Source organism: Cupressus sempervirens, chromosome 9 (assembly GCF_028749045.1).
Source record: "Cupressus sempervirens isolate cs-2001-9-10 chromosome 9, ASM2874904v1, whole genome shotgun sequence".
Lineage (NCBI taxonomy): Eukaryota > Viridiplantae > Streptophyta > Pinopsida > Cupressales > Cupressaceae > Cupressus > Cupressus sempervirens.
The window spans coordinates 526,313,048-526,326,477 of record NC_143126.1 but is presented as its reverse complement, the minus strand read 5'-3'; the positions used below and the strand labels follow the sequence as shown (position 1 = coordinate 526,326,477).

Genomic DNA, 13,430 nt, shown 5'->3' with positions numbered 1-13,430 from the left:
GTTTTAAGAGGAAGATTATAGAGCAAATTGCTTTAAATAACAACTTTTGGGAAAGTTGGGCAAATGTTTTAAATATATGCGAGCCAATTGTTGATGTGTTATGTATGGTTGATGGTGACACTCCTTGTCTTGGAATGCTTTATGAAAACATGGACCATTGCAAGAAAGTTATTCATAAAAGACTAAATAATGTGGAAGCAGAGTTCATAGAGATATGAGAGATTCTTAATTTCAAATGGAGAATTATGCACACTCCTTTACTTGCAACAACTTGTTATTTGGGGCCTAAACTACTTCACATTGATAGAGAAGGTGATGCTGAAATTATGGCAATGTTTATGAAGCCATTATGCACACTCCTTTACTTGCAACAACTTGCTATTTGGAGACTAAACTACTTCACATTGATAGAGAAGGTGATACTAAAATTATGGCAATGTTTATGAAGCCATTAGTTTATTTGAACTAGATCCATCAATTGCATCTCTAATTAGAGAACAATGTTTGAAATACAAGAAAGTGGAAAGGATGTTTGGAATAGGAGTAACCAAATATGATATGACATGAGATGAGGTATCTGGTTATAGAAGGTGGATGAGCTATGAGACAAAAACTCTTGAACTTTAGCAATTTGTGATTTGAATATTGAGTCAAGGAGAAAGTTTGTCAGCTTGTGAGAGAAATCAGAGTTGCTTTGACCACATCCATTCCAAAAGAGGAACATGTTGTTGTCTAGAAAATTGAGAGATCTTGTCTATGTTCACGGCTATTTAAAATTGCTCATGAACAAATCAACAAATGAATCATCTTTACAAAAACGAGCTTTAGAAGACATAGCAATACCAAATGCAAATGAGCCCGACTGTTTTGATGAGGAATTGGGTAGTGATACTAATGATGATGCTACACCATCTGAGTCAAGTGCTCTTGATGACTTGAGTTTTTTTTTTCTTTTTTACTTGATGGAGGGTTCAGGCCTACAAGGCAACCCAGCAAGGTACGAGGCCTATGAGCTACCAACTAGCAAAGGTCACCATTGAAACGATTTAGGAACTCGATACAAACCCACTCATACCTGAAACCTCTTCAGCTTAGAGCCAAGGATTGAAGGGCATCTATGCCATCAAAATCACCCAAGGCACGATCCTAACCCAATCCCTTATGGTGTCAAAGTCTTTCATTCAACAAGACTTGATCCCTAGTGGGCTCTTTGTGAGCCATTCAACTTCACCAGTAGACCAAGTGCCCACTGACTGACTTAGAGCTTTTTTGAAGTTATGAAGTCTTTTAACTTTTAAGTTTTGATTGTAACTTTGCAAATAAAACACATCTTTGCTATTGTGATTTCACATATTTCTTATGTTTTATACTTTATGAATGTGTCATCATGATTATAAAGTTGTCAAATCTATCTAGCAATTTTAACTACTTTGATAATTTATGGGATATATTGTATATATTTAAAAATAATTAAAATTATATAGGCGAATTTAATTCAATTTTTACTCGGCCTAAACTTCATTCAAATTTTATACTTACGGAACTTGAATTTGAATTCGAACCTTGTGACTTAGAGTTTGACTATTGAAATGTAGTTTATTAAGGTTCTATTATTTTTAAATGGCATCTAAATTTGAATTTGAACCTTGTGACTTAGAGTTTGACTATTGAAATGTTGTATGTTAAGGTTTTATTATTTTTTAATGACATCCTTTATCCATGTTTTCTTATGAATGTAATGTATAGATGCTAAATTTTCTATATATTTGAAAATTTCCCCAATATTTATGTAGCCATCCCCTTGATCATCCTCTTGTGGCTCCCAAAGTTGAGGGGAAAAAACATTAAATTAAATTGTTGTCCGGTAGGCTGAAAAATTCAATAAGCTCAAAAACTTTTCAACTATTATAAGCACATTATTATCTTTGCAAAACCTTTGGAAATATTGTATTTCCTTATTAATAGTTTGTGTTTCCATATAAAAGAAAAAAAAATTCACATATTTGTTATTTTCTATTTTATTTTTTTAAATCGATAAACGGCCGAGGCCTTGATTAATTTTGTTAATATATTAAACAAAATACAATAGCTTAAATCTGTTCAAATGGGCATAGTAGGAAATGGGCATGGTAAGAAAGAACGGAAAAGAAAACCTCCAATCTAATCCAAGACAAGCGTCCTATATTATTACCTAAAATGAGCTCACATATTTTTGAGCTACACCATTTTTAAACAAAAAAAAATTGGTCCTAATTTTTTTTTTTTCTTTCCCAAAAATCTGTCCATGCACTAGCTGTTTATTTACAAAAATTGGATTTGCCAGTTAATAAGTCTTTAAAAGAACTAATTTGAAAAATTGAGAAAAAACTTATAAAAATACATATATTAATACAGTTTATCCTCATTCAGAGCTTATAGTCCTAGATTTTTTAAATAGATTAATTAGCCAACTATTCCATACTTTTCTTGAGTGTGTCTTCCATGACTTGCATCCTCGTAGTTATGAGGTGGATTGCAGCATTGGCTGAAGAAAATGCTCCGTGAAAGCTCTCTTTAAAAGAGAACGTCTCCAAGTCTCTTACCATCTGCAGCAAAATCTCACCTATATCTGCTTGCTTCTCCATCAAACAGTGGTAATAGACTCTAGAACAACGCTTACTGATTTCTTCATTAGCAATCTCAGGGCAGTACTCATCATCCAGCCATTTACGTAAAGCAATCCTCAACCACTCAGATTCCTGATTAGCATGCAAGCAAACCAGTACTAAGACAAATCAATACATACTGATGAATTCAAACTGATTCAACATAGCCACATTTAAACAACATGATAAATTCTTGAGAAAGAACAATTTTGAGTGCATTTCCTGCCACTAGCATGTTTGGACTGGAGAAAGGCTGCTTTTTTGCAATTTACAGGATTTATTACCAACAAGCCATAATCAATTAGCTGCTTACATTGCATTTGCATCTGACAAATCTATGCGAAGAAAAGGTAGTTCTACAATCAAAAAACACATATTCCTCAACGAGAAGACTGCCCCGATTATAGCCATTTACAGGCTCCTATTACCAACAAGCCATATTGTCTTAAGTATTTGATTTAAATAAATCTACCTCAAGTATACACAGTCTGTGATTAAAAGCGTCAATTAGCTGCTTAAATTATATTTGCACCTGACAAATCTATGCAAAGATAAGATAGTTCTAAAATTGAAAACCACATATTCCTTAACAAAAAGGTTCTTAAGATTATTCATTATAGCCTCTCTTCATTCTCTCGAAGATGTTAACAGGGCAACACAATCACCCAGCATATTGTATGTCAAATCAAAATAAGACTACCTCAATTTATTCAATTAATATTAGAACACTACTAGACTGTAACTATCTGGCCATACTCAACATAAAACGGTTTTGCTATGATAAACTTGCAACACTTCTGACTAGCAACAGTACATGACAAGATCCTTTATATTCTATTAAGTTTCCCAGTTCAAGCTATAATCGTTTACATACAGGATTGAAATTCATACTTCCAAATAAATACACCCACGTGTAATCTATGATCAATATCTATATACTACGATCACATTAACTTTAATTCAAACAGAAAAATAAATACAACCACATGTAATCGATGATCACATTAACTTTAATTCAAACAAATATAACTACACCCACATGTAATCTATGATCAATATCTATATGCTATGACCACATTAACTTCAGATTTTAATTGAAACAGAAAGTTTGATCTATGTTTCTGCAGAATGTAATTTGAATCAGTACTTTCCAGTCTAAATTGGATGAATGTTGAAAAGTCAGTAACTAACATTATAATGATTCCTGTCTGAATCATTTGATCTTTAAAATCAAGGCTGCTCATGCTAGCAGATAAATTATCCCAAAACCAACAAGTTTTTTTAAATTTTCTTCTTACGACTGAATTTTGTCAAAAAATGTGTTATTTTTTACCCAAAACTATTGGAAAGTCAAGACACCTACGGATGCATTCCAAACATCTAATGTACTCTCAAATTACATGGAGGAATTTAGAGCCCCAACCTTCTTTCTGATTGTCCTTAATTTCTTCTTTTGATTTGACCAACTCTAAGATAAGAGACTAAATTTCATCCTTCGGCCTGTCTAACATTACTTCGGCCTGTCTAACATTACATGTTTATTTTGCAACTCTTCCATGTGACATTCCTGATATCATTTAAACTTAAATCATTTTTTTATGTTTTCAATCTTCTAAGAAAGAATGCTGAACTTCCTACCTTCAGCCCAAATCATCAAGCTCGAGATATAAATTTAAACTTGAAACTATACAATCATCCATATATCCCTTTTCAACCAATCTCTAACATCAATATCAATGTTTTCCACAAAAACCAGTTACATCCATGATTCTCATTTTAATTTAAATGAGGTTAGCACTTCAAGAAAAAATGCCTTCAAGTTGTGTTCTTCCTTTCCCAACTCAAAACATAACAAATGAGTGGGCAAGTAGATCTGAAAATTACTTCGGTGCAAGAAATCATGTTTGATTTTCTTAACCAGAATGAAAGATACTATATGTTATTTGGTTTTTACATCTCAAAAATCCATTAATAGCATATTCAAGTGGTCAACTTTGCATGAAAATATCTCCCTTGATATTGCTCAGATACACCAGTGTAACCACATTCCAAAAGGCTATTGAATAGTACTTTCTAATGACAGTGTATTCACCTCAGAGTGGCCCGTGTGATAGAAGACAGATTTGCAATTCAGGCTTTTCTCTTAGAAAATCAATATTATGTACCTTCAAAGTTCAAACCTCCTTTCTCCCACTTTTGCCAAAATCACTGCTCTAATAGCAATGTTGCAGTCCAAACATCCAAAATTAATGCAAAACACAACTTTATGCACAATAGATGTATAAGAGGTAATTGGCTCTAATGCTCGATATATTCAGAAATACAAGGATAAATAGAAATACCCTTACCTTAAACTATTCCGTGAGTTATTACACCAAAGCATCCCCCTTCTATGAAATCTTGAACTGTGACATGAATATACTCAATAGAAGCAATGGATAACTAATTTATCTATTTATTTTATACAGACTCATTATTTGTTGAGAAGGCTTTACAAACTTTCAATTAGCGAATGCAATGAGCAAGAGTAAATCTCATTTCAAATCATAGAAGTCTATAAATGTGGGTAACCTTTTCATCAAAGCGAACTAAATTTATTTAATCAATTTATTGCCTAGTCATGTGTGCCATATGTCAAGTATCTATACCCATTACTATAATAATCCAACGTTACCAGGTTATTGGGGTACTGTGCCGATATCCAAACCAAATTTGTACGAGGCAGAGTTTCCAGACTGAATGGTACCAAACCCACAGCCAAAAAGAGGGAAAATTATTTATTTAAATGAAAAAAATTTGATGAGTAGAAATTAAACTCTAGTCTAAACTAAACTAACCCTAAAAGGTGACTATTGAGTCACCAACAACACAAAACAAAAGTAAAAACTGCTCTTTGTATTCCTCACTCACCCAAAGCTCCATTTCTATCCATTGCTCTAGGTTTGATATAGAGTCCGGGCAAGTGAAGAATGAATGGTAGGAATGGAGATTGAGCTTTCCTTTTGTTTTCTATGATTTCTATGTTGTTAGTGACTTGATAGTTACTTTTTATGGTTAGTTTAGGTCAAATTAGGATTCACTTTATTTCTTTTTTTGTTACTTATGTTTGTAAAAAGAATGGGAAACAGCAAAAGCCAAGTTAAAAAATCAGTGAAACTGCTGACCCAAACCACAATCAGCGACTTAGAACAGCACAATGCCCTGAGTTGGATAACACCACATCCAATTATGTCCTAAAATCCAACTTGTCCTAGCGTACACAACTCAGAAACAAGTAAAATTATTAGAGAGAGAATATCCTAAAAGAGATGATTACCGACTTCAAGAGAGGTCTGTTTTGAAAAAAAGATGTTCCAAGACATCCTGCAGCCTAAAACCCCAGCAGAAGTTCTCTCTACAAAGAGAAAAAGAGAACCTTCAAAACAACAACTAAAATGAGATTCTCTAGGGGATAATAGATAAAAAGATTCCACCAATGTCATTTCTCAGTCATCGACAGAAAGAAAGTAGCAGAAAATATGGGGAGCTTGAACCAAAAGAATTTCCAATTTTGAAACAAGATGCTGCAAGTGATTATATGTTTGGGCACTACATTTGTCAAGGAAATTTATCACATAAAGCAGAGACGGTCAAAATAAACATCATTTCTGTTTAATATTGAATACTTATGATAAATTCATTTTAATCATTTTTTTAAAAATTGCATGTGTATCAAGAAATATCCTATACTTCTGTACACACTAAAATTGGTAACATCTATGAACTAAAACTGGCATCCCCTCTGCCTGTGCCACATCCTCCATTTGAATGTGCCTAAAGCTCCTAACCACTGGGCCATTGACCATACAGCTACAAGTAGTTGCACTGGAGTTGAGGCTAACCATCTGAATTGAAAAATGAAAAAACTAGACAAATTAGTTGCTAACTTGATTCTATTCAAATTTCAATTTGTAAACATTAAAAAGTTCTCAAGAGTTCAAAAATATTACATAGGAAAAAGACTGTTTATGATCTCTCTTACATTTATATTGCACTACAGTCTCCTTTCTATACATTGTGATAATCTGTATGCAAAACAAGGATCTTGCATGTACTAAAGTTATGCTCCACCAAGCTTCTAGGAGAAGGGAAAACATGTTTGGAACATATTTTTAGAGGCCATTTTAGGATGACAGTTGATGGCTCAATAAAAATAGGGAAAGTTTTAAAACTGAAGGAAATTTTTGAACATTCATATGATAAGATTCAAAAGGCATTTATCCTATACAGTATAGAATCCTTAATACACAATATTAGAGTTGAATTGAGATTTCACATGAGAATGAACACAAAGTAATATATTCTGAAATTCAAAATTTAATTGCTTCCGTAATTCACTATCAATGTGTGTACGATATAAGATTTATAAAAAAAATGCCAAAAGGCTGCAGTTTGAACTACAAAATGGCAATGTCACAAATGCCTATTGATAAAAAGTATGAGCTGTCCCTAACCAGCATTTGCCAACAATGTATCAAATTTAGAGTTCAACTTTGCCACTATGAGGAAATAGTAAATACCTCATCCAATTGCACTCCAATCAATACCTCTTGTGCCTTCTCATCAATCTAGGTGGCATTTTCAATATCAACATCCCACCATAAACCTAGAGTCTGTGATACTTTGGAGTCTAATGACCCTGAATTCACAAAGCACAATGTCTGGCCACCATGTAATGCCTACCCCTAGTTTACTTTTCAGATTGTATTGCCGGATTCTTTTAGGCCATTTTTGCGATTATGTTTTATGATTAGCGGTACTTGGTTACCTGATTTGACTAGATGTATTTCATATTCAGTTGATATATGTGTTGAGTTACTTAGTTAGTTCACGTGTTCATGATTATTATTTTGATAATGATACATGTATGTTCATATAATGATTTCAGTTATTCCATGATGATAGTTAGATGGATGAATTTTATGCAGTTTCTATGGTTACTTACCCCATACTTGCATGTGTATGGTGTACTTGTGTGTTTTACTTTATGACTGACATTTCTGATATGGTTGAGGGAGGGAGTCATAGTCACCTGCTAGTCGGGATCTACACAATGCACCACTCCCCGCCATTGCCTGTTTAGTTTAGATTATATGTGTATGTACATGCTCGGATTTTATGTAGATTGTAGGTACCAGGCATCAACTTCCCTGAATTGCCAGGATGAGCATGCCCTATCACAGTGTCTCAATGGTAAAAAAGAGGAGATAATTCTTGAATCCAAATCCTAACCCTAAGCCAATTGTCCTAGAAAGTAGGATAAGTGTCTGAGTTGTTTACCTTTCCGAATTCGTCAAGTGACGTGAATTCGTGATTTTGACCCTAGAGTTTGAATCTATGCTCTGTTCTTTATGATGGGTTTTCATATTTAGTCCTATGGGCCTATTGTGATTATAGAAAAGGTATATTTAGAACAACCTGAAGGATTTGAAACTCATAACTCTAAAGTCTTTGTTTGCAAGCTCAAGAAAGTTTTATATGGGCTTAAACAGGCTCCAAGGGCATGGTATGAAAGAATTGATAAGTATCTCTCTAGTTTAGGATTCTCCAAGAATGAAGCTGATTCAAATCTCTATTATAAAAAGGATAAAGATGATCTGATAATTTACTAACAACAAGTGATGATCATCTTATAGATCAATGCAAGAAAGATCTAATCAGAGAATTTGAAATGATAGATTTAGGACTCCTTCATTACTTCCTAGGACTGGAAGTATGGCAGAACTCTGACAGCATCATATTTAATCAAGGAAAGTATACATTAGACATCTTGAAGAGATTTGGATTGTGGAACTACAAACCTATGTCTTCTCCTATGAAGACTAATCTACATAAACTTAAGGAAGCAGCAGCAGAATCACCCTCATAGATTCTACTCTTTACAGACAAATGATTGGGTCTCTTATGTACTTGGTAAATACAAGACCTGATATTTGTTATGTTGTTAATGCTTTAAGTTAGTTTATGTGTGAGCCAAACGAGATTCACCCAGTTGTAGTCAAACACATCATAAGATACTTACAAGGCACTCTTAACCTTGGGCTCAAGTATGAGAAAGTTGACTTGGACTTACATGGGTACACAAGCTTAGATTGGGCTGGAAGTGTTACTGATAGGAAAAGCACTTCAAGATAGTGTTTCAGTTTAGGCTCAGCGATGATATCTTGGATATGCAGAAAGTAGGCATCAGTAGCGCAGAATTCCACAGAAGTTGAATACATCGCCACAAGAATAGCCTCTCGGGAGGCAATTTGGCTTAGAAAGTTACTTGTGGGATTATTTGGTCAACCCATGAATCCTACTATTATTCATTGTGATCATCAAAGTTCCATCAAGTTTTCTGTGAATCCAGTTTTTCATGACAGATCCAAGCATATTGAAATTCCTTACCATTATGTAAGAGATATGTTAGATAGGAATACTGTAACATCCAAATTTTCAGGTCTTAATTAATAACTAACATACTCAAAGAAATACAGTTATCACTTCATCATCATAGGAAGTCAATTAAATCAATTTCGTTCATATTAAAGGGATTGACAGTTAAAATCAGTTAAACAAAATTTCTTAACTAAAAACTTGAAACACCATCAAATGAAATTACTACAGAAATTGAAATCCACATACCATGGAAATTGAGGTCAAATTCAAAACTAGGGGTGCTTCTGCAACCACCCGAGTTAGTCCACAAATACCTCTATAACAATATCACGAAACGACTTCTATCCAACATTGTTAAATCAAAATCAAATGACGATTATCATTAAATACCACTTTATAAAATTTGGGGCATCACTTACCACTGTAATCATTAGGGCATCGATTACCATTGGAATCTTTTAGGGCTTCTGATACCATTGTTTCAAATAGGGCTTCCAATACCATGGATTCAATTAGGGCTTCCGATACCACTGATTCAATAGGGCTTATGATACCACGGATTAAATTAGGGCTCCTAATACCACTATATCATTTAGGGTTGCAGTCATCACTCAATCAATATCAGATTTTTTTTCCTTCAGATTACTTAACTGTGATAGTAACTCAAGATTAGAAAATTATACTTATATTCGATATTCATATAAATGAAAAAAAACAGTCCATAAATTTATCTCTTGCATCTAGGTGTAACGATGAAATAACTCAATTAATCTTACCTTCTTGTATATTAATCATAAAAGTGATAATACATGTTTCTGATAACCAATTGAATGTATGACTTATCTTTGTCCGATGCACGTCCGATAACTTATGGAGAGGTGAAACATTGTCAGGGGCTTAACCACCCAACCTCGGACCAAATCTTATCCCCACACAATCTCTAAGGAGAAAGGCCCTCCCTGCCCGAAACAGACAGGGGTCATCTTGCCATCCACTGGGCATCTTGGTATTTTAACATACAACTTGGTAGCAGGAGATCATAATTCATGCATGAGCTATTGATTAATCCATATTAAAAATGATAAACGTTGTTATGTCATGATTGATACTGATTCATGTTATTGATGATTCCTTTTTCTCACCTCATCACCCATCTCCTTCGCTACACAGTTGGGTGAGTCCCAGGTGTTCAGAACTCTCAGAACAACCGGTTCTGTCAAATATACAAGAAAATTACATGCATCCAACATTTCACAATCAGTGATGTTCTTAAAGGATTCCAGAATTTGTTTCTAATTTCTAGTGGCATAATTACTTATGGATCCATACCATGTTTACTTGACTTCCACTTGCCAGGAACAAGGTTAAATTCAAAGGTGGTCAATTTGTAAATGTCAAACTAAATATCATCATGATAAATATTGAGAATTGCTGCTATGAATTTCAATGTTATTGAACTTTTTAATTCAAGTTTTATTGCATTCAGAAAACTCCCTGCAAGAGTTACTATTTAACTCTTTTTATGATGATTCTAGAAAACTATGAAAGTTCTGAAGAAAATCATTATCAATTACATTAATTATACAGCAAAGCTTATAACGTGATCCTGAACAAGAAGGAACTTTTCTGAGTCTAGCCGACTGCTATAGAAAATCAAATATAACCTGCAATCTATTGTTGTGGAGTTCATGAAAGCCATCTACAAGTATTCATATAATGATTCCAATTTTATTATCAATCTCTCTTGACCTAGCCGACTAAGGATGGATACTCAATCAGAAAAGAAAAGAGTTGGAACATATTTGATTTATTCTCTGACCTATCATTATGTACTGATTGAAAATAGAAATTATACTCAATGAAAAACGAATCAGGAATTACAATGCTTCTATGGTTTCCAATCTTGGAATGAGAAATCCGACTACAGTCGACTTATTCTTGAAAGAGAAAGAAAATAGAATCAAAACCTGTGACCTGGGAAAAAAATCTGGCTCTTCCTGCCCTGGAAGGAACTCCCGTTCACCCATTAACTTGAGACTTATTTGCAGATTTCTTTCACTGGCGAATTAAGGGAAACTCAAGGCAATACTGGTTGATGAAAATCGGAATGATTGTTCAACTGAAAAAGGTTATACTCGGCTTGAAAAAGCAGAAGCAATGCAGGAAGAAAAAGAGTTGTCTCAAACATGATACATGATACTCTTTTTAGTGGTCAGCCGTGACCCTTTGGCTACCATCGGTTTCAAGATAATAAACTATTCGAATTCCAAGATGACCATTCGAATACATCATAAATTCAAATTTAAAGATAAGAAAAATAAAAAGGTTGGAAGAGAAGTTGGAAAGATTGAAAAACAATTCGAATTGCCAAATATTAAATTGATTAAGAGAAAGAATATTAAAATGGAAAGAATAGAATTGGAAGATAATAATTCCATTATTATTAAATTTCAAACTTTATAATTCAAATGCTATTATATTTCAAATATTATTATTATAATCTTATATTTATAAATGTAAATATAAACATCACTTTAGTAAATTATTAAAATATAATGATGCCAAATAATTTTTATATTTATATGCATGTATATAAATATTTATTAAAATAATATGATGAAAAATAAATTAAAAAGTAAAATCCTTTGAGATACATTTCATATTTTAACCCAATTATTTTCTGAATTTATTTATTTAAATAGCTCATGTGGGTCCCACAGATGTATCCTATTTCAAGTCGCCAGGTCCTCAACCCATTTGCTCAGTGATGGTGATGCCCTGCCTAATTCTTTTCTGACAATGCTTCCACCCCTTTTGATGTGTTTTCATTTCACCAGATTATAACAAATTAAACTGCCAACTGACTTCATGTGAACCTCACCGGCTATATTTCATATTAGGTAAAAAATTGGGATGTAACAAATACTGTAAAATTAGAATACATTTGCACTGCAAATCAGACAACAGATATTCTTACCAAACCTCTCTCGAGTGAAGATAGATCACTTTAGGAAAAGATTTGGTATGGTTGAATTATAATACATTTGTATTCTTTAATTATTAATGAAATTATTTTGACTTAAAAATTTTACTGTCAGGCTATTGACTACTATGGGCTCCACCATTTGTATTCATTATTTAAGAGGTGACGATCTCTAATATAATGAACACTTGTATAAAAGACATTATGAGAAATGACGATCTCTTAAATAATGCACTAACCAGTAGAGAACTACTGTTAGATTTGGATGAGTTCGAGATCACATTGTGATATAGACATTTCTATGCCTATGAGTCACAACCTGGATAAAGGAAGAATTTAATCATTCTCCAAATTTTATCCTATGAACTGGTAGATCTTAACTCAGGATCATATTGTGATATAGGCCTGCCAGTACCTATGAGTCACAACTCGGATAAAAGAAGAATTTAATCATTCTCCAGATTTTATCCTGTATGTTGCATTTCATGCAATACTGCTATCACTAGTATAAGTGATAAGTCATATCACAGGTATAGTAATATGACATAGTATCATTTGTTCAATGATACCACATGCTTAGAAGATTCATATAGATATAGAGTATCAATCTATGCTTATTCATCTTGATGATGCTAGATATGTTATCTCTCAGTATGATTATCAAGTTAAGAGGGAGTGTTAATTCTGTAACTCTGGTAATCATGACTGATCTGAACTACAGATCATACAGATCCTGTAATGCATGAATATCCTTAGTCAGATTTTCCTCTTTAATAACCTTAGATGATTAACCTTATCGGCAGCCTCCTTAGGAGCATTTAGTAATGTTCTTTTGCATGATTGTTGTTAGTATAATTACTAACTAATTATGTTTTCTAGGAGATGTCGATCATGGAATATAATCAATAGTTTATTCATAAGGGCCAACCTAGAAAGAGACATGTCCTTTGAAAGGACATGCCTCTTGGGTGCAATATAAGTATGAGGTAAGAATGAGGTTAGAGAACACACAATACACAACCAAGTCTGCTCCTGTACATTACTGCCTTATGCAATTTATTGCAGGGATAAAAAGATTTCCAGAATAGTTCTTATACTATTGGTAACACTTCATACAAGTCTGATATATAAAAGATCATCTTCAGCAAGTAGATTAAAGGCATGGTAAAGTTTGGTTGTTCAAAATTTGCAGAAATTTTACAATTTCAAGGACAATATTCATTCTCCTACAATCGTACAACCTAAATCAGGCCATGAAATATGTGTGGTCATTTCCAGATCAGAATTATCAGCAGATCAGTTGTGAGCTTCATGGAAACGACAGTGCTTTATGACAAATCAAATTGATGCACTTTGAGAGTTGTCAGATGGCAGGGTGATCT

At 33.4% G+C, this 13,430-nt stretch overlaps 1 protein-coding gene across 1 annotated transcript in view; it reads right to left on the bottom strand.

The window, feature by feature from the left end:
- Nucleotides 1-2,333: 2,333 nt before the first annotated feature.
- Nucleotides 2,334-13,430, bottom strand: part of LOC149539667 (plant/protein) — a 61,521-nt gene continuing 50,424 nt past the window's right edge. The window contains exon 2 of the mRNA XM_089800891.1: nt 2,334-2,738. Within this exon, the coding sequence (XP_089657017.1) occupies nt 2,451-2,738 (288 nt within the window). The 3' untranslated portion in view covers nt 2,334-2,450. The remainder of the gene's footprint in view (nt 2,739-13,430) is intronic.